We start from the raw sequence: 20,060 nt of genomic DNA on the forward strand, positions 1-20,060 counted from the left end.
AAAATTGGAATTAGGGACCGAATTTTTCCTAGAATATGCATTAAGGTGATTCGACAAGCTCAAATGACGTGGTCGAACTGGCATGCGATATATCGCATTGATTAGGTCAGAAATCTCCTCAGATTTTAAATTTTTAGCAAAAAAAGGACGATAGCCCCTGCGCATAAGCCTAAACCCAAAAATTGGCAAAATTCAGAGAAATGAAAGCAGATAGTGTTTGGAAAAAAACCTCGCATTCGACTCAGCTATCGATCTCTGTATCGAATGCGAGGTTTTTTTCCAAACACTATTCTGGTTTCAACTCTCTGAATTTGGCCGATTCTTGGGTTTAGAACGATTCTTTAGGCTCATACGCAGGGGCTATCGTCATTTTTTTTGCTAAAAATTCAAAATCTGCCGAGATTTTGGACCTAATCGATGCGATATATCGCATGCCAGTTTGACCACATCACTTGAGCTTGACGAATCACCTTAAGTTTAGTTTTACTTTAAATGACTATTATTATCTCAATTTTTTCAAAAACTGCACTTATGGGCCTTGTCCTCCAAGCCCCACAAGTGTAACCCCATTCAACATTATATCTAATAGAATTGACCCTACATTGGTTTGCGTGTTGCAGTAGTTCGTCGAGTGAAGGCGAGGACGAGAAGGAAAAGGACAAGGAGAGAACAGACTCAGACGCGAAGCAACTACCAATGGGCGTGCGGCAGATAAGCCAGGACAACGATAAGGAATCGACCATGTGGCTGGGGACTGAGGACGGCTGTATCTTAATTTACAAGTGTATAGAGAGTTGTCGAACGCGGGAAAACTGCGTGGAGATAAAACACGGCTCTGCCGTCTATTCCATAGTGTAAGTGGTTTTTAATGACGCACCACGGATTTGCCTCAGAAAAAACCTTGAGGGAAAATTCGAAGTTTTTTTCACAATCTTAGGATAAGAAGCAGTATATTTATCTGTTTCTGCGATGGAAACACGGACGAAAAAAGTTAGGAGTTATCCTCCTAAACTAATGTCACTACCTAGATTTGATGGATGATGTGGGCGTTTCAAATTAATTGTGGTAGTACCACTCAACTTGGAATGGTACCGTAACATTTGGGTTAGTAACCTAATTTATAAACACAACCCCCAGGTAGGCGACGGAGAGGGCGCCCAGCCAAACGGTGGGTAGAGGGCATCCATGAAGAGATGGAGAGATGCCACCTTCCGGAGGATCTCTACCATGACAGATTCCTGTGGAGAATAGGCGTCGCAGAGCGCCCTAGCGCGCCGTAAAAGCGGCTCATACATACATACCTAATTTATTGGGGTATACTACCACAATTAACTGGAAATGCCCATATCATGCAACAACCCCTACCTCATGTATTTTCAGTAAATGAGGTGATCAAACTGGGACATCGATACAACTATTGAATGTTGTCCGTCAAATTTAGAGGTGCCTCTATTTTTCGATCAACACATATTGATAAAATAAATACATATCTGCCGTTAAGGCGAAGAGAACCGTACTTCTCAATTATTCTAAATCGAGTTTCCATCAAAATTCGTCTGATTTAATTGAGTTGAAATCATTAATACAGCTGAGCTGATACAGCAAAATTCGTCTTATTTGTACAAAAATGAGACCTATGGGAAAGCCTTAAGTGCACTAAAATTGACGGTGTTTGAGGTAAAACAGCCGTGAGAGGTATAATCCGTCAGAGAGAGAGCTGTACTTTTAAGTGAAATGGCGTATTTTTCTAACATACTACTACGAAAGTGTCCAGAAGATAGAACGGCTGTCTTACATTACACTAGACATAAATGAAAATCAGAAAAGCCCATATCAAATAGTTGAAAATAAATTCGTCGATTTTCAATCATGCAAACGATTCGTTAGAGTGGCAATTTGACAAAGCCCGGGGGCTACTTTTAAAACAATTTTCTGCCCACATGCTACTGAACCCCTTTTTTAAAAACTTACGTCTCTTTTCCCTATTACGGTAGTAGCATAAAAATAGACTTGAACGAAACAATAAAATAATAGTTTTTACAATATTTGAGAAAAATCACGGCAGATTTGAAAGTTTTTAAATATTGGTTTACCCGCATAAAATAGGCATTGGAAGAATTGCAACGTCGCAAATTGAGGTATACATGTTTTTTAACCGTAAAAGATAAGAATATGTATAAATGTGCACGCGCTAGAGTGGAATATCAGCGGCAATCGTGATCTTCTCCCACCAAATCGAAGTGACACTCTGAAAGGCGCTCCGAGCAACTATTTCACCTTTGAAGTATTGCACAGTATCAGACGAGATTGAAGGCGCACTAACGTTTGTAAATTGACCGGTATCGTTTACCTCTGAGCAGAGTCCTACTGATCCTGCGATATCCGACTCCTGTTCGATCAATTATTGTGAAAATCTGAACCAGATAGATCGTATTCGATACATCAAACAATTGAGATTGTATTGATATCGATTGGTTCAAAACATAAACATAGCAGCTATAGACAAGAAGTAAGCTATAGACTTAGCTAACGTGAAAATTAAAATACGAGCAGAATTTATGGGGAATTTTAAGTAATTGAGGTACATGCTCTCCTAAATCAGCGATATGTAACGCGGCGGTTTAATTTATACCATGTTCACAGATATACTCCAAAGTCAGCGCTTGAATTATTCATTAAATTGCTGAGTTTAAGGGTACCTCGTTTGGATCTGTGTCTCTTATAAACGTTGGTTGTCGTAAATGAACTTCAGTCGTAGCTTTTCGACGAGCTTACGACAAATTAAATTAGAGAGAAGTGTTGTCGGCTGTATTTCTCATTATGTAAATCACAAAAAATTATCAAAACAATGCTTTTTCCTCATATGAAAATGATTTTCTTTTTTTTCAGGTACTTCCATGACAAAGTTTTTGTATCGTTAGCAAATGGAAATGTTTGTGTGTACTCTCGTGATCAAAGTGAGTAATAAGGGAGGGCTCTCTCTTTACTTTTTTAAAAATACACTAGATAAGATTCAATATTCTTCATAAATTCGTTGAAAGCACTGTGGACATTCTAAATTTAAAACTGCGACAAAAATGGAATTAAAAGATTATCGAAATTCCAGGAAAAATATATTTTTATTAAATTATAGTGCTCCCAGTAACTTTAGCGATCACATACGGTACCTACTATAATGAAGAAATAAACATTTAATAAGAAAAAAGTCTGAAATTCAAATACCAGTAATAAAAGAGAAAAAAAATATCACAGTTTTGTATTGCATTTTTACTGAATTTTAGTAGTAATGCATCAGATTTCTTTCACTCCGACGCACTCATGGGCCAAGTGACAGAAAGTAAGTTTTAACTTAAAATTTTGGGGTAAAAGAGAAGTTTACACAAATTTTGACACTGCGAGAAAGCAGGAAAATTAAGTTTTTGGGATGTCAGCAACTGGAAAAGAAGAACTGGAGAGAAATTTACTTTTTCAATCTTTAAGTCTTTAAAAAACTAAGAGTTTCTGCCTACTCATTAGTTTCGAGAGTATTAACTGCTCCTCTTTAGTAATGAAGTGCTGTTGGGAGAAATGTGTGTGCACAATTTTAAATGCAGTGTAGATTTGTCCACTTTAATGACTTTGGAGGGACTATAGGCACCAGAGAATGGATTTTTACATTTAAGCTTTGAAATGTGAGGGAATGAAAGATACATACAGGTTGAAAGTGATGCAAAACATAACATGGAATCTTGGGATGTACAAAGATCTAAGAATATTGTACAAATATTATGCATATATTTATCCCCTCCCATGTTATGTATACTGACAGTTTTTTTCCGCATTGATGGCCACAATTTTTTTTAACTTTTGTAAATTTTTGTAAATTTTTGGATACCATGGGGATGCTTCTTTAATGTTTAATTTATTTAATTCATCAATGAACATTTGCCACATTGCACTTTGTATTTATAAAGTTATAAACATGTTTAATTTGTATTGTGTATGCTAACGCCTGACTTTGTATTTATTTTTTGCTCTAGATAATGCATGGAACACCTCCGAACCAACGAGTATCTTGTCGATCGGGTCTGCCGTGGCGCCTGTAACCAGAATGTGCCCGGTTTTGGACAAACTGTGGTGCAGTTCTCACTCAAGCATCCACATTGTAGAGCCATCGTCTTTAAAAATAGTGGTAAGTATTGTTTTTCTGGATATTAAAGGGAATCCGTAAAATTTTGGAGAGTAAACAAGAGACGTTTATTTCGTCTTGTGGCCAATTCTATGAAATATGATAAAACACCATAATAAAAAGAGATTTTAAATGAAATTTTATCGATTTAAATTCCATTATTCGTTTGCATCTTATTGGGAATTAAATGCTGAGCCCACAACTCCAGGCGTGTTTTCGTATTTTTTCGTCGTCGGATTTCCTAAACCGCATCGGATATTGTGCTTTGTAATTTTATTGTTTTCATGCAAAGATAAGAAAAGGGATACTGTTCATTGATAGTTGTTCATTTCTCTCTTAATGCAATTGGTAGTTTGTCGTCGGTACACTCCGCGCCTTAAATGTCTAGAGTAAGTGTCTCATCAGAGATAAGAATCGGAAAACGGTTTCAACAAGAATTCTCTAAATGGTATAGAAAAGCGTCCGGCTCTGATCCAAAGTAGAATATAGGAACTCAGTAAGTGTTTTTAAACTGCAGCTGAAACTTTAAATACATCCGTAATTATTCCTTGTTTGCTCAGAAAGCGTGATCAGATTAGTTTCAGTGCCTTAATCGAGGCAATTTTCTTTTCTCTTTCTTATCTTATTCCTCAAATCGCCTCTCTCACGGTGGTATTGTTGGTAGATTCCCGAATCTTTTTGCTTTACTTAAAGGAAAATGACGGGTAAATCATTTCGATGGATTTAACCATTATCAACTTAACTACATTTCACACTGCCTTTTCTATCATGTTTTATTTTTAACAGATTTAACGCCATTGGAGAGGCGTGAATGATCGAATATCGATATTCTCCATTTTAAGTTAGGCACAGAATCGATTTAAGGTGTTCTCTGTGGACACCCTATTAATCGTCCTTTTCCATAGGTTCAAATTGCAGATCAATCGATGTATCGCAAAAAGCACGCCGCGCCACTGCTTAACGCCTTCGATATTGACCACCATTTGGACCGCGTTTAGCAAAAGGAATCAAGCCTCATCAGTTAATGCCAAAAACTGGTCGATTTAATTGTTTACAAGAGAGCATTTGTGCGGATTCCTTTGAAAATTGTAAGGACTTTGCTTCACACTATAATGCAGGAAATTCACTGACATTTGCACAAAGTTATAATTTTTTTTATTTTTTTTAAATTTTTTATCAATTCTCCACCTTACACAAGAATTTAAATATTTATATTATATTTAAATCTAGACTTGAGACTAAGGACTTAGATCTGGGGCTATTAATATGGGGTTTACTCCCGAGATAGGGGCTACTTGGAGGGGTATGTACAATGGGTCACTATATACACATTATATAAAAAATTAAATCGCCCAATTAAATTTGGCAGTAGCTGATGTGGCTTGATTCCTTTCTACTATACGCGGTCCAGTTGTGCGAGTGAATTTCTTATGATAGAAGCAATGGGAACTCAAAAAGATGACATTTTTACACGGTTTATACATTTTAAAAATTTTACATATCTACTCTTCCGTTGAATTTTTGAGTAATGCAACCTCAATGACTTAATAATAATGCTTTGTAGAAAAATAGTTTTACTATGTCCATATCCATTCATATACCTGGAGTGTACAAACATTTCAAAATCATGAGTTGAAAAACGATGACTACACTCTGAGTATTACATCGAAACTCATTAGTGCTGTCAGCGCAATACGCGTATTAGAGCCTACAAGAGTGCATGGATACTTCACACATTGCACGCACAGGCAGGGATACTTCACGCATTGCGCGCCGTCCGCAACGTAGAGTACACGCAATGCGTGAAGTATTTCTGCAGTCTTGTAGGCGCTAATACGCGTTTTGCTCTAGCTAATCTGTTGCGTTTGGCTCTAATATTCAAACTCGCAGGGTTAGCGTTTTTCAACCCGTGATAACCCCGCTGTAAAGCGACTCGAATGTATGTATGTGTGTTTTACTATATTATTGTAGAAATGAATGGAGTCAACAGTAAAATTGAATATGTTTGTGAAATTTTCAGCACAAATTCAGCGTGAGTGGAGACACGAATCGAGCGGTGACTTGTTTCGTAGTTGCGGGTCTTGGCGTTTGGCTTTCGCTACATAATTCTGCCAACATGAGACTGATCCATGCAGCATCCTACGAGACTCTTGCAGAAGTGAACATAGCGCCAGCCGTTACGAAAATGTTAGATAGTAAGTCCCACCGAAAAAATTACATTTTTATTGCTACGATTTAGGGATTATTTTGAAATCTGACGGATCTGAGGGTACCCGGGACGATAAAATTGAGGAATATGAACATTTGTGACTTCAACAGAATCCGTTCAAAAATTAGATCGAAGCTAATTGCTGAATACAGAAATGAACTTCGCAATGGGCCTGTTGCAAACTTTTGCTAGAGCAAAACTAAGAGTTGTTTCTTATAGATAATGCCTCAAAAATCACGATGAGCGCATCGGCAAACTCTGAAATGCACTCATAACTTCACAATCTGCGTAAGAAATTTGCGGTTTTTTGAGCTTCCCGCTTCAAAAACGATACTACGGCACAGGTGAACATTTTGTAAGAGGAGTCGTTCCATCGTCGGCAATAATCATCATAGCCGACGCCAATCCGCCAAAACACGTTTGATGGGACGAGATAACACCTGAACTGGATTAGACCAGATAACAATCGGTGTGTTAACGTTCATATTTTCCACGCCCGAATGGATTGACCTTGAACTCTCCTTGAATTACGCGCGGAATGCGTGCAAGCGTCGGCCATGATGAATATCGCCGACGATGGAGCGACTCCTCTAACAAAATGTTCACCTACGCCGTAGTATCGTTTTTGAAGCGGGAAGCTTAAAAAAACGCAAATTTCTTACGCAGATTGTGAAGTTATGAGTGCATTTCAGACTTTGCCGATGCGCTCATCGTGATTTTTGAGGCATTATCTACAAGAAACAACTCTTATTTTTGCTCTAGCAAAAGTTTGCAACAGGCCCATTGAATGTCTAGACGAAAAATCAGTTTTAGTCTTCAACTTTTTGCAAAGCACAGCCTGAGGCTAAAAACTCGATGTGACCGGCATTAAATTTTCATTAAAAAATGTGTCACTTAATTACTCCTTTGTGATACTTCTCACCAATTTGGCCTCTCGGCGGTCATCTTTAAATTAAGGGGAGCATCGCAAAATAATGAGAAATGAGCAGGTAATTTCAGGGTTAAGTATGAATGTTTGTGAATACCAGAAATTTACTGCAGGACATACTGCAAATATTAAGAAACATCTGTAATTTATTCTCAAACCAAAAACTTAACTATTCTGTTGATTAGTATATAAATTATCCTCCTTTATCTCCTCTTTCTTCTCTACGACTCTCTCTATGCTCATTATCATCTAAGTTGTGATCGCTTGGGTCTCTTCAGATAAATAAAAATTAAGAAGAAATTATAAAATGTTGCATACAGTTAGATCACTTTTGTCTGATGATGATATATGAATGACGCTCTACAGCCCGTGACAGATATCGACGGTGAAACTACCAAACCACGTATCTCGTTTGCGGTGTTTAAAAATCTACGCTCACATTTTATTTTTTTGAAGTAGACCAAATCAATATCATTCCTCGAAATTTTCACAGAATTTTCTTCGCACGAAGAGGAAAAATCGCAGAAATTTTCTAGACTGGACGTTAAGTAGTTTTTCATTTAAAAAATAAAGTATGACAGGAAGTCTGCGACGTCGCAAACCGAGATACGTGGTTTGGTAGTTTCACCGTCGATATACAATAAAAAACAATTTAAAAAGCGGGGACCAAGGCTAGAATTTCATGAGTAAACCCAAAACGTTTCGGCTGAAAACTCAGCCGTCCTCAGTTGGATAAATAGTAAGCTACGGAACCTTAGGCGCGTCTGGACGCGGCGTCCTGGACGCCGGCGGAAAATGCTGCTACCGAGTCGAGGGCGAGAAGACGCTCACATTTTAGAGCACGGCACCTTAGGAGCGGAATCCGTGGATTTTTTCCGCTCTGTCCGCCGTCAATTTCTCGAATTTTCGTTGATCGGACAGTATGCTCTGGGCCGCGAAAATGGCTGTACGCGCTTTTTTTTAGGAGGGTGTGGATTCGATCGACAAAAATCGACCGAAAAATAAAAACGTGAATCGATCGACACCAATCGATGGACAAATTACTAAAAAACGGGTGTCGATTCGATCGACAAAAAATGTGGATCGATAGACGAGAAATGATTGACAATTAAAAGGAAAACCGGTATCTAGTCAATCGACATGAATCGATCGAAAAACCAAAACGTGAACCAATCGACGTAATTCGATCGATTCACAACTTGGTCGATCGATTCACGGGTTTGTCGATCAACTCACAGGTTTGTCGATCGACTCATAGGTTTGTCGATCGATTCGCAGGTTTGTCGATCGACTCATAGGTTTGTCGATCGATTCACAGGTTTGTCGATAGACTCACAGGTTTGTCGATCTATCCACGGCTTTTGTCGATTGATTCACGGGTGGGTCGGTCGATCCACGGCTCTTGTCGATCGATTCACGGAATTTTCGATCGATTCGCGGCTTTTGTCGATCAATTCACGGCCTTTGTGATCGATTCGTGGGTTTGTCGAACTAAACACATTCAAAAATCGGTAGGAAAGGCAGCGGACTGAGCGGAATTTCTCGGCGTCTTCGCTCCGATCTGTTCGCGACAGATCGGAGCGTCCTCGATCGGCGTTTTCCGCAGCGTCTCTTCGCCGCTAAGGTGCCGTCCCCCCCGCGCAAACAAATCCATTAGACAGATTTATCGGCGTCTGGACGCCGCGTCTAGACGCCTAAGGTTCCGTACCTTCAAAAGGAAAATGGTAAACATTTAAAATAGTAACCTGACTGTTGCAGTGTACCTTTCAAAGCGAGAATGTTGTTATTTGTCTCATGATGATAATGATGACGATAATGATGATAATGATGATGATGATGATGATGATGATGATGGTGATAATGTATGATGATGATGATGCTGATGATGATGATGATGATGATGATGATGATGATGATGATGATGATGATGATGATGATGATGATGATGATGATGATGATGATGATGATGATGATGATGATGATGAGATGATGATGATGATGATAATGATGATGATGATGATGATGATGATGATGATGATGATGATGATGATGATGATGATGATGATTAGTTATTTATACATTTCTAATACACTTATTTACATCAACCTAACTAAAATACATTCGGAACCTCGCATGCTCTCATATCATAAGAGCTTGGTCCAAAAGTCTAAACTCCCGAAATTTGAGCTTCGGTGGCTCGAAGAAAGCGGACTATTGATTTGAGAGGCAACGTTTTTGTTTGAATTCGGTTACTTTTCCTTCAAAAAAGAATACTAGAAAATTATCTCACATCTGAATTTGTGCATCTGTGCTCAGGTTGCGATGATATAATTCGACAGCACAAGGCAGCTTGTTTGCGTGTTACTTCGCTTCTCGCTCACAAAGAATTACTTTGGATTGGGACAAGTGCCGGAGTTCTACTTACGATGCCACTACCTACCATCACGCAATCGACAACGAGGCTCAATTCAGTACCTGTTGCGTCCGGTAATCTATTTCTCTATTATTATTTTTACTAAACTTGAACCTTGCATGCACAACGCTGTGCTAAGGTTGGGCATGATTAATCCAAATTTCTCAAATTTTCTCTAATGGGTTTGTTGTTGCAAACTTCAGCTAGAACAAAATGAAGAGTAATTTCCTACGGAAAAGTCTAGAATATGCTCCTAACTCCACAGTTTGCGTGATAAATATGCGCTAAAATGTTTATCAACCTGAATTATTTAGTTATTTTTAATTCGCCTTCAATTGCGTTTGCAGCAATTGTTGTTACGAATATGTTGGGCGTGCTGATTTTAGCATATTACATACTTGACTCATTGAAGGCGTTTCCTGTGCGCGAGAGGCGCACTCTTTTGGAGAACAAACGAAGTAAAGATTGAGTGGCTCATCAATCTCTACTTCTGTAATTTTCCAACAGGGTACGCTATTTGCACGCATAAAACGCCTTCAGAGAATCATGTATGTAATGAGCTGAAATCAGTACGCACAACGTATTCGTTGCAACAGTTGCCACATACGCAGTTGAAGGCGAATTGAAAACACCCACATTATGGACCTGTTGCTGCCATTCACCTGAGCAAAATAAAGAGAAGAAACAATTCTTCTTTTTGCTCCAGCTAAAGTTTGCAACAGGCCCATTGATATGTAAAAATGAATAAACAAATACATGCATCGCCCAATATAACTTGGCAACAGCATCTGTCACTAGATTCCCTGTCCGGGAACTTCGCCCAACTAGTGATGCCCACACGAAGGCAAAAACTTCGTGCATGGGACCCGAAGTTGAGGTCATATGGATCTCTGAAGTTTTCTGAGCACGTATCCGAAAACTTGAGGTCGAGCTGCCGAAGTTCGGGTCAGACATCGAGGTACTTCGGTATGTACCGGAGTTCTTCAGATGTGTAACCCGAACCCTTCGGTATATATCGAAGTACTTCAGATGTCTGACCGAACTTCGGCAGCTGGACCTCAAGTTTTTAGATACGTGATCCGAAAACTTCAGAGATCCATCATATGACCATATGATCCATATGACTTGGGGTCCCACGCACGAAGTTTTTTTCTCCGTGTATGTGTTAGCGGACAAACCCGATTTTAGGACAAACTAGAATTTCCTAGGACAAACTCGTTTGCCGGAAGAAATCTCGTTCGGCCTAAGCACCTAGGATAAAGTAGTTTGGCCTAGGCCGGAACTAGTTTGTCCTGAGCAATTTAGTATAAACTAGTTTGTCCTAGGCCAGAGTAGTTTGTCCTAGGTGCTTTAGGAAAAACCTCGAGTTATAATTTTATTTTTTTCAACATGGTTAGACGGGGTAAAGTAAGGAAATGATAGGAAGATTATTTTAAATTCTTCAATGTAAATTTATTGCTTTAATTTTTAGTTTACCCGTATTGTTTTGTACATTTTAATGAGTTACTTGAAATATTCTTGATATTTAATTTTTAAGTTTGATCATCAGCAGCTATTCTTCGTCAATAGTAGCAGCATCTATCCCAGCACCTGAACTGGAACTAGTTTTGCCTACGTGTTTTAGGAAAAACTAGTTCGGCCTAGGCCCAAACTAGTTTCGCCTACGTGCTGTAGGATAAAGTAGTTTGGCCTAGGAAATTCTAGTAGGGCCCGCGGTAACTAGGCCAAACTAGTTCGTCCTAGGAAATTCTAGTTTGTCCTGAAATCGGGTTTGTCCGCTAACATATGCACTAAAATTATACATACATACATGTAGGTCGCTTTTCAGCACTCCCTCGCGCTCTACGACTCCTAACCTCCACTGCTCTCTGTTGAACCACAAATCTCGGGACATAGAGCACCTGAGCACTAAAATTATACCATGTTCAAATTTCAGGGGCGCCCCACGGACACACAGGCCACGTGAGATTCCTGACGATGGTCGAGAAGGCGCCCAAAGAGGGCGACGGGCGCCCCAAGGACGACAAAAGCTCGAACGAGATCCTCGTCATCTCCGGGGGCGATGGTTACGAGGATTTCCGATCGACGAATATCGCGGAGGTAGCCGGCCGGGAGGACTCGACCAACCATCTTTTACTTTGGCGCATGTGAATCGGAATGGAATCCCGTTTCTCCTCGCCTAAAAACAACCCTAACTAATCCGGAAGGACATGACTGTTCTCCGGTAATAGATTTGATCGAAGAAAAACTCCTGAACCCACTTCCCGAGACGCTGGAAAGGTGCGGATTCTGGGAGTGGCAAATATTGTGATACTCAGCTATTTTGGCTCCAATGGATGCTAAGTGGGAAATTTACACGAGTGCTTTGCATAAATTAGCGTGATCGCGGTGCATCTTGCCAAACTCTGAGAACACCTCCGAGTGAGACGCATTTATGCTGAAAGGAACAGTGTGAAAATGAATTAATGAGAATGAACTTTCACGTATACCGAGAAAAAAAATATACTTAGAACTACTACACTGGTAAAAAAAAACAAGCAGTGAACTCCAACACAATGTGTTGATAAGGCGCGTCATTAACTCGCACATATCAACCCCTTTAGTTTTCATTTACAGAGATTTCAAAAAAGGCAAGCAGCACAACAAGAGAATTCACGATCCAACACTGCAAGGTCAACGACGCACCTTCACGAGACCGTGTATTGTGAATCTAGAAAGCTATTCGAACAAATTTAAGTTTTTTGATCTGCCTCAAGCAAAATCTTTTCAGATTCTTGAAGAAAAGTGCTACGGAAAAATTTAAGCGAAGAAAGGAAAAATTCTGTCGAACTCCTAGAAGATAAAGTCGATTTAAAGGTATTTTGGGGCTAAAATACCCAAATCACCGGTATTATAAATCCCGTTATATTATTGAAAAGAAATTGACTCGATATAAATGCAATTGTCTTAAATATGTCTTGATTTTGTTATTTTAAACGTCTTTTCATGCAAAGAAGCTCAACCATGTCCATGCTTTATTCATTCATGAATTGAAAGTAAGCAATCCACATCCCGAAAATCTACCGATTTGCCGTAAAAAATCGCAGAAACTTGATATACCAGGTCGATGTACCCACTCTTTGAATTTACCAATCAATTTAGTGAGTGCACGTATGTGAAAGTCAAAATGCTATAGTCATTTTGGGTGCATTCATTTTTCATGAAACAATTGTAAGTAATTTCAATCCCGAAAAACCATAAATTTTCCGTATAAAATAAAAAAAATCAAAATATGTCGACTCCCTGACGTGAAAATTAAATTCTACGTGTGAAAATACTTATGTATCGATATGCTGAACAGAATGCCCGCCTCTCCTCGTAATTTACAAACCGTTCCTATACTCATCTCAAAATTTTTCTCAGAGCTTTGTGTTATTATCAGCTTCCATTTAAACCCCGGTTTGATGGCCGAATCGGCTGCCCAAAAAGCAAGCCATTTTTGAAGGGCTCTATGAGAAATTCGTGATATTATCAGCTCTCAGGAAATCACCCCATGGGTAAAATTGCTGGTATAAATTTTCGAGTGCTTAAAATAATCGTATTCAAGAAACTAAGGCATTAAACTATGGAGTCAATTTCGTTTTAATAATATAACGGGATTTACTTGTCTTCAGGTCAAAACTCATACAAGAAAGCCCCTTGCAAGAGGCTAATTTTTTGTAATTTCACTCAATTTTTTCTCCTTTTTATAATTGAATTGCTTGTCACATTCTGAGGTCAATCATATTAAATTGTAATTTATACATTTCTTTTTTTCCCCCTTCATTTTATTTTTTGTTTGGAGAAGTTTTGTTGATTTCTTCGGATTTCGAATACTGTAACTTCTCTTCTATTTGGCCGATTTTTATGAATGAGACCTCTTTTAATTCGTGTTTTAACGGAAAGTAAGGAAAAAATTGCTAAAAACTCGCGAAACAATTTTTTTTTAAAATTGGACGAATCCTAGCGTGACGGTGAAATGGTTAATGAAGCGTAAGTAATTGGGCGAGGGGCTGAGGATCCCGGCCTCGCTTGGCGACCGTCATTAGCTATTGTTCGTCGAGACGCCGACGCAGTGATCAGGAGCGTGGGGAAGAGAGGGGTAAGTGGATTCCTGTATGAGCCACGTTTAGCTAATGGTCTAATGAGTCTCGAGGCTCATCACAGATTGCACTTACACAGATTGCACTATCATGAGTGGCGGTAGCCACCACCGGGCAAGTAACCTATCCTCCAACAATTGGCAACACAGCACAGCCCGGTCGAGGCAACGACACCATAGTTACACGAACTTGGCTTATTTGGGTTTTTCAGAGCACGGGTACCAACTTTTGAAAAGTATAACCGAGGTTACAGATCTGTCAAAGCAACGTTTTGAACAAAACGGAGGAGTTAGATTCTCATTCCGAGAGTGCCGACCTGCTCAGCCATCCTCGAATCAATTCGCTTGATTCTGCTTATATATGCATATTTTAAATCAGCGCGTCGCATTCTTAGGCTTTTTTTAAAAAAACCAAGTAACTTAGACTCTTGGTATTCACTGCACATAAACTAGCGACCCCCAGAATGAGAAACAACTTTAAATCATAATTATTGATGGATAAATAAACTTTTTACACGCTTTGGAAAATCTCAGAAGTTCGCGGTAGTCACTTTTCGGTAAGGAACTAAGGGACTCGGTTATTGTATCGAGCAGGGTTCGAAACGATCGCAAAGGCGGTATACTACGTATACGCGCCAATGCAAAATCCGCTTGAATCAATGCAAAAATCCGCTTGAAACAAGAGTCCAAGACTCTTAAATCCGGCGACAAGAAACTGCACTCTTAAGTCAATGCAGTGCGGCATTGGTCCTAGAGGTTTTTTTTACCAGTGTACACTGGTAATGTTTCACGTGAACTCCTAATTGGTCCGCGTTAAACAGAAAGGAACCAAGCCACATCAGGTATTGCCTTTAATGGGGCAATTTAATTTTTTACATGAAAACGGTTGTGCGGTTTTTGGTGCAAATTTCAGTGGATTTTCTTCACAGTGCGAAGCAAATTCCTGAAAATTTTGAAAGAAATTCGCACTAACGTTCTCTCGTGAAAAATCAAATGCCTCTGTTAAATTTGGCAAAAGCTGATTTGGCTTGGTTCCTTTCTGTTTAACGCGGTCCGTTTAACAGTAGTCATAAGCAATATAGTGGTAATTTTACTACCGCATTGGAAATTATACCTCTGCGTAAGTACATCATCTTTAACGATAAAAATACCAATATCATTGGTTACAGTTACATTAAGTTATGAGCTCTGAAGGGACACCAATAAAATGGTGATTCTAAACATATTTTTTTCTCAGTGTGCGAATATGTAATTTAAATGGTTCCTTTTTATTTAATTTATTTGCGCATAGTTCTTTTTACCATAAATACGCCGAATCGACAAGTGTTGTTCCGATAACAGAATCGTATTTTGATGAGCAACTTATTAATCAGCGAAAAAACACAATCGACAAATTGTGTTATTTATTGGCTAGACAAAGCATAAGAACAGGATGGTGGCCACTCAAGTTTTGGTGGTAATTATGGGCGTCATTTGATGTTGTCATTAAGTACGATACGGTTTTGAAAATGTTTATGATTCGCAAAAAAAGGTTTTGTACCTGTTCTTTGAGTTAAGCCATTCATATAAATCACACGCTGAAAGTCCAGTTAAGCAAACATTCAGGTAGAACCCTAAGTAAGGTGAGGTTGGGTAACTGGGCAGGAGTTCGGAGAAAAATGTCAAAATTTCAACTTCATGATTTTTTTCCCATCATTATATTGACAGTGGAGGCTACTTTTAAATGTTTTTTAGTAAGTACAACACCTTGTCTAAATGTAGAAAGAGTCAAAAGTCGAATTTCATCTTTCAATTTTTTCCCACAAATTTTCAAAAATTTCCCGTTTTTTTCACCCAGTTACCCAACGTCGTGGGGTAACTGGACTACCCCCCCTTAATTTTTGAGGGGGGCATTATTTTTAATTCTCATTGGCCACAAAGTGATGTCCTGCTCATGAAGGTTTAAGAAAATGTCATTTGAATGTATATAAACATGTTTAAGTGGTTAAGAATGATGTCGTAACAGTTAGCGGCAAAAAAACCCTCAAATCTGAGAATTGAATAACGGTAAAAAAAAATTGTTTCCTTGTAGATAAATGCTTAGAACTTTCTGTATTACTACTTATAAAGTAGTATTGTATACCAGGACACTGTTTGGCCACTTTTAGTGAGATTAAGCATGATACATTTTTAAAAAATGAAAAAAAATTAAGCCGCAAGGCTGATCTGGGATAGAGTCAGGCGCCAAAAAGTTCCCTTAATTTTTAAGGGGGGCATTATTTGTAATTCTCATTGGCCAGAAAAGAATGTCCTTCTCATGAGGGTTTCAGAGAATTTCATTTGAATTTATATAACCATGTTTAAGTCGTTAAAAGTGATGTCGTAACAGTTAGCGGCAAAAATGTAATTAAGTAATGCTTAAGTTATGCTATAATTGACTTAAGTTAGAAGTTTAGTGTGCTGGGAACCCTGATTATTGGTCTTTGGCACTTAAAAGTCCACAATAGTCAATTAGTTTTGACATTTTCAGAAGTAAACAAACACCGAAGCACAGCAACCTTGCAATGGGTAACTGGGCAGGTGCCACCACTGCCACCTGCCCAGTTACCTTGGGATGGGTGCCCAGTTACCCCACAAAGGGAAAATTTTCAAGGTAACTGGGCATCAACCCTTTGCAGCCAGTATTTTCATCCAATTACGTTGTAATTACTCACGCATTACACAAATACATCATACATGAAGAAGAATTGTCAAAGTTGAATAAAATACTTGCTGGGAGTGAGATATGAGGCTCTTTTCGGGACCACCTCCGGCGTTGTTTTGAAAAAAAAGCTGTCCAATTTTCGGCACTTCACCATTCACCATAAAATTTTTTTTTGAAGTTATGTTTACATGTTCTAGATGGTTTACGTCATAATGAAGATATGCCAACAGTGAAAACAATTTTTGCACTAATCTGGTAGAAATACAGAGGGTACTGCCCAGTTACCTCACCGCCCAGTTACCCAACCTCACCTTAATTGGTCACAATTTCCCTGTATCTTGTATCGCTATGCATGCGGTCGTATGTCGAAAGAACGAGGGTGTTAGTCAAATGTAGGCAATTTTTTTACTGAGTGGGAGGGAGTTACTGCAGTTGTTTCTCTCATTCATTCTTGTTTTATTGTCTCTCCGATGTAACAAACTGTTTTAATGCTTATTGAAGCTTAGAATTGAGAGAGTAAATTATAGTTAGTTAAAGGTAGGTATAAAACTAAAGAAAATCAACGAATGAAAGGATTCACCTCTTGGAATAGCTCCTAATATTGATTTACTTACTTTTTTTGCTGCTTTTTTGGAAGAACAGACAAAATTCATCATTTTAAAAATCTTTTTACCATTTCCTATTCGGAACAATGTGAGTATTTGATCGTCATCCTGAGAAATTAATGTCCAAATAAAGCCTGAATTCTGGTGATGGTCAGCATGTTTCATATTGCATCTATCACTGCTGAGACGAACGAAAACTGGTGTATCCAGCAAGTTGGCAACAATGTTTTCTCTTCGTTTAAATCAATGGAAATACATCGATTCTCAGAGAGGTTTAAATGGAGAAAAGCCAGTTTTGTCAACCTGCTGGATCCGCCTGTGATCAAAGAGTGACATTATTAACATTCGTGAAAGTTTGTACAATTCTGACAATTTCAGCTTTGTTCGTCGGTAGATGACTCAGTTTTCTCTCCTTCTCAGTGTGAAATTTGACAGAAAAAAGGTTAGAGTGCATACAGTCAAAGTTTTCTAAATTCATTTCAAGGAGAATTTTAGAAAAAGACTTGGGTTTTAGCACCTCAGTTCTGTAGCTTATATTTCGTTCCCCCAAATCGGTTCTAATCTATGAGAGCGTATGTTGAACTGACTTGTGTTCTGGCGTGCCGAGGAAGAACAGTGTATGATCATTCTACTGTTGCCACATTTCTCCTGGTAAAATATTCATTTTTGAGAAACGTTATTTATATATCTCCTTGAAATTTTTAGTTGCTTTACCTGCGGATTAAATTGTTACCGAAATTGCCTAAGACCATGGATGAAAAATATTCAGAATTTTTCCAGTAAACTCTTTTTTATCGAAGGAAATATGGCGACGTTTTTAAGTTCATGCGGCGTTCCTCCTTAACACGGCAGCGTTGTGATGAGTAAAAAATTCGAGACTGCTCTTTAGTATTTTAAAGCAAGCGTGATTGGATTGATAAGTCCCAGCACGGGACTCGTTGAATGCCTCTAAAAATTGAAATTATTAAGACACGGTTGTGAAATGAATGAGATCGAAATTAAACATATTTTTTAAATTCTGTAACTTTACCCGCACATGAAATAGTGATATTGGGGTCGATTGGAGCAGAGTGACTTTTTAATCACCAATAATTTACTCCAATTATTATTTCATGTATATTCAAATATGTAAACTCTGACCTTTTTCTCTAAAAAGTTGTTCCTTTCTGTACCCTTATCTGTATCATAAAATTATTTTTTAGCTGTAGATTAATTGCGTTTTCGCCATCAGTGTCATCATTATTATTACTTAGCTGTTTTTTTAATACTTGGTATTGTTATTATTACTATTTCTAGGTATCACATTATTGTAATCTAAATATCAATATATTCCTAGTTATTTTTATCATTTGTTATTATCTTTATCGTAATTTTCGACTACTGAAACGTAATTATAAAACTGAGAGAGTAAGTGCGGTCATTCAACTTTACAATATCCATCAAAGTTGGTTTTGACGTGATATTTCAAAACAAACCTGGTTTGGATCCCCAGATAATTGTGTCTAAAAGATTTGTCATTAGCAAAGCATAGTTTAACGTTTTCAACAGGGGACTCAACAGTAGGTGAAGAAGTTCTCCGAAACTTTCAAAAGTAATTTTGGCCGCCTAAAGATCATATTTATAATCTAATTCAATGGAGTCTACAAAATTTGCAGTTCACCTCTGGGCATGATTATCTTAAACAATAGCCCGCACCCCAAAGAACCGTACCGCCCAAAGAAAGTACCCAATAAAATATTACCCATAGTCTCAAATTTTACACGTAATAGGGATGAAAAAAGGGGAAAAGTAAGAAAAAAAGATCTGTCACATGAATAGACTCATAAAAATTAAATCAATTTCAAGGACCTATAATTTATGGAATGATGCTTGCGTAATACCATCCTTTTTGATTTTTCTGAAAGCGTCCAACAATAAGTTATATAACTTATTGTGCAATACTGAAAGCTACTTATATTGCAAGCTTAAGTTGATGAAAGTTGAGCTGATAGGAGATTCTTTCTTTCTCTGCTGTCACATGGACAGCTTGACTGTAAAAATCAAATGACATCGGTCGAAAATTAGCTTCTAAATAGGTGTACCACTGGAAACGTGACGATAATTTGAAAATCAACAGTATTCTATTCTAAAATGATGAAAACATATTTTCTGACTACCTAACTCACTAACTAAAAGATATTTTTTTTTAGCACACTGATGCCTCTTAACTCCGCCTGAAGAACATTGAGCTCCTCATCGAACGGATTAGAATGAGAACGGATCCAGAATTTTGAGTTGCGTCCCGCTGTTTCATTTTATACCAAAAAATTGAGTTTTCACATTTGGTCCCATTTTTCCTGCCCATCAAAAGTATATCAGTAATTAGACCCAGCTTTACGCTTCTGATAAAAACTCATTTTTCGCATGTAACGGACCTTACCAATACCTAAAATATCCTGATTTCTGTTGGTTTAAGTCCCTGCACGACCTCCTACTTTCCTTCATCACTTCATTAAACTATGTTTTTTAATTGGAAACTAAAATTACCAAAAATTAGATTTATTTTTTCACCTAACTTATAAGAAACTTTTTCATTATCTTTTCTTGGTTCTAAACCCTACCTAGATGACATCAAATGTCAGAAAAAAACATATTTTCTGAATAAATGACCTTATTTACAGTTGTTAGCCATGTGATTTCATACTTTTCACCGTCTGTTCCCACGACCGAAGTTCTGTTCTCACAACTGAAAAATTCTGTAAGTGTGACAAAGAAACTGCAGGAACCATGTGAACAGAAGGTTCTGTCGTCAGCACCATCTATTTTTTTCTGTGGCGTTTCGTTAGGAAGTTATATGTATACATATATCAGCTTGCCCTGTCATTCTGAGCGTGATATAAGAGTGATTTTTCCGTTTATGAACGTCTGGCAATTATTTCCTCGTTTTGCGAGAGT

The 20,060-nt window shown here is 38.1% G+C and overlaps 1 protein-coding gene across 1 annotated transcript in view; it reads left to right on the forward strand.

Annotated features, from left to right (window-relative positions):
- The window catches only part of LOC109042209 (uncharacterized), a 129,799-nt gene extending 110,007 nt beyond the window's left edge, over window positions 1–19,792 (forward strand). Inside the window, exons 15-20 of the mRNA XM_019058844.2 lie at window positions 621–854; window positions 2,890–2,957; window positions 4,020–4,171; window positions 6,189–6,363; window positions 9,622–9,792; window positions 11,655–19,792. Coding sequence (XP_018914389.2) covers window positions 621–854; window positions 2,890–2,957; window positions 4,020–4,171; window positions 6,189–6,363; window positions 9,622–9,792; window positions 11,655–11,869 — 1,015 coding nt within the window. The 3' untranslated portion in view covers window positions 11,870–19,792. The remainder of the gene's footprint in view (window positions 1–620; window positions 855–2,889; window positions 2,958–4,019; window positions 4,172–6,188; window positions 6,364–9,621; window positions 9,793–11,654) is intronic.
- Window positions 19,793–20,060: the final 268 nt, after the last annotated feature.

Source organism: Bemisia tabaci, chromosome 5, assembly GCF_918797505.1.
Source record: "Bemisia tabaci chromosome 5, PGI_BMITA_v3".
In the NCBI taxonomy this organism is placed as follows: domain Eukaryota; kingdom Metazoa; phylum Arthropoda; class Insecta; order Hemiptera; family Aleyrodidae; genus Bemisia; species Bemisia tabaci.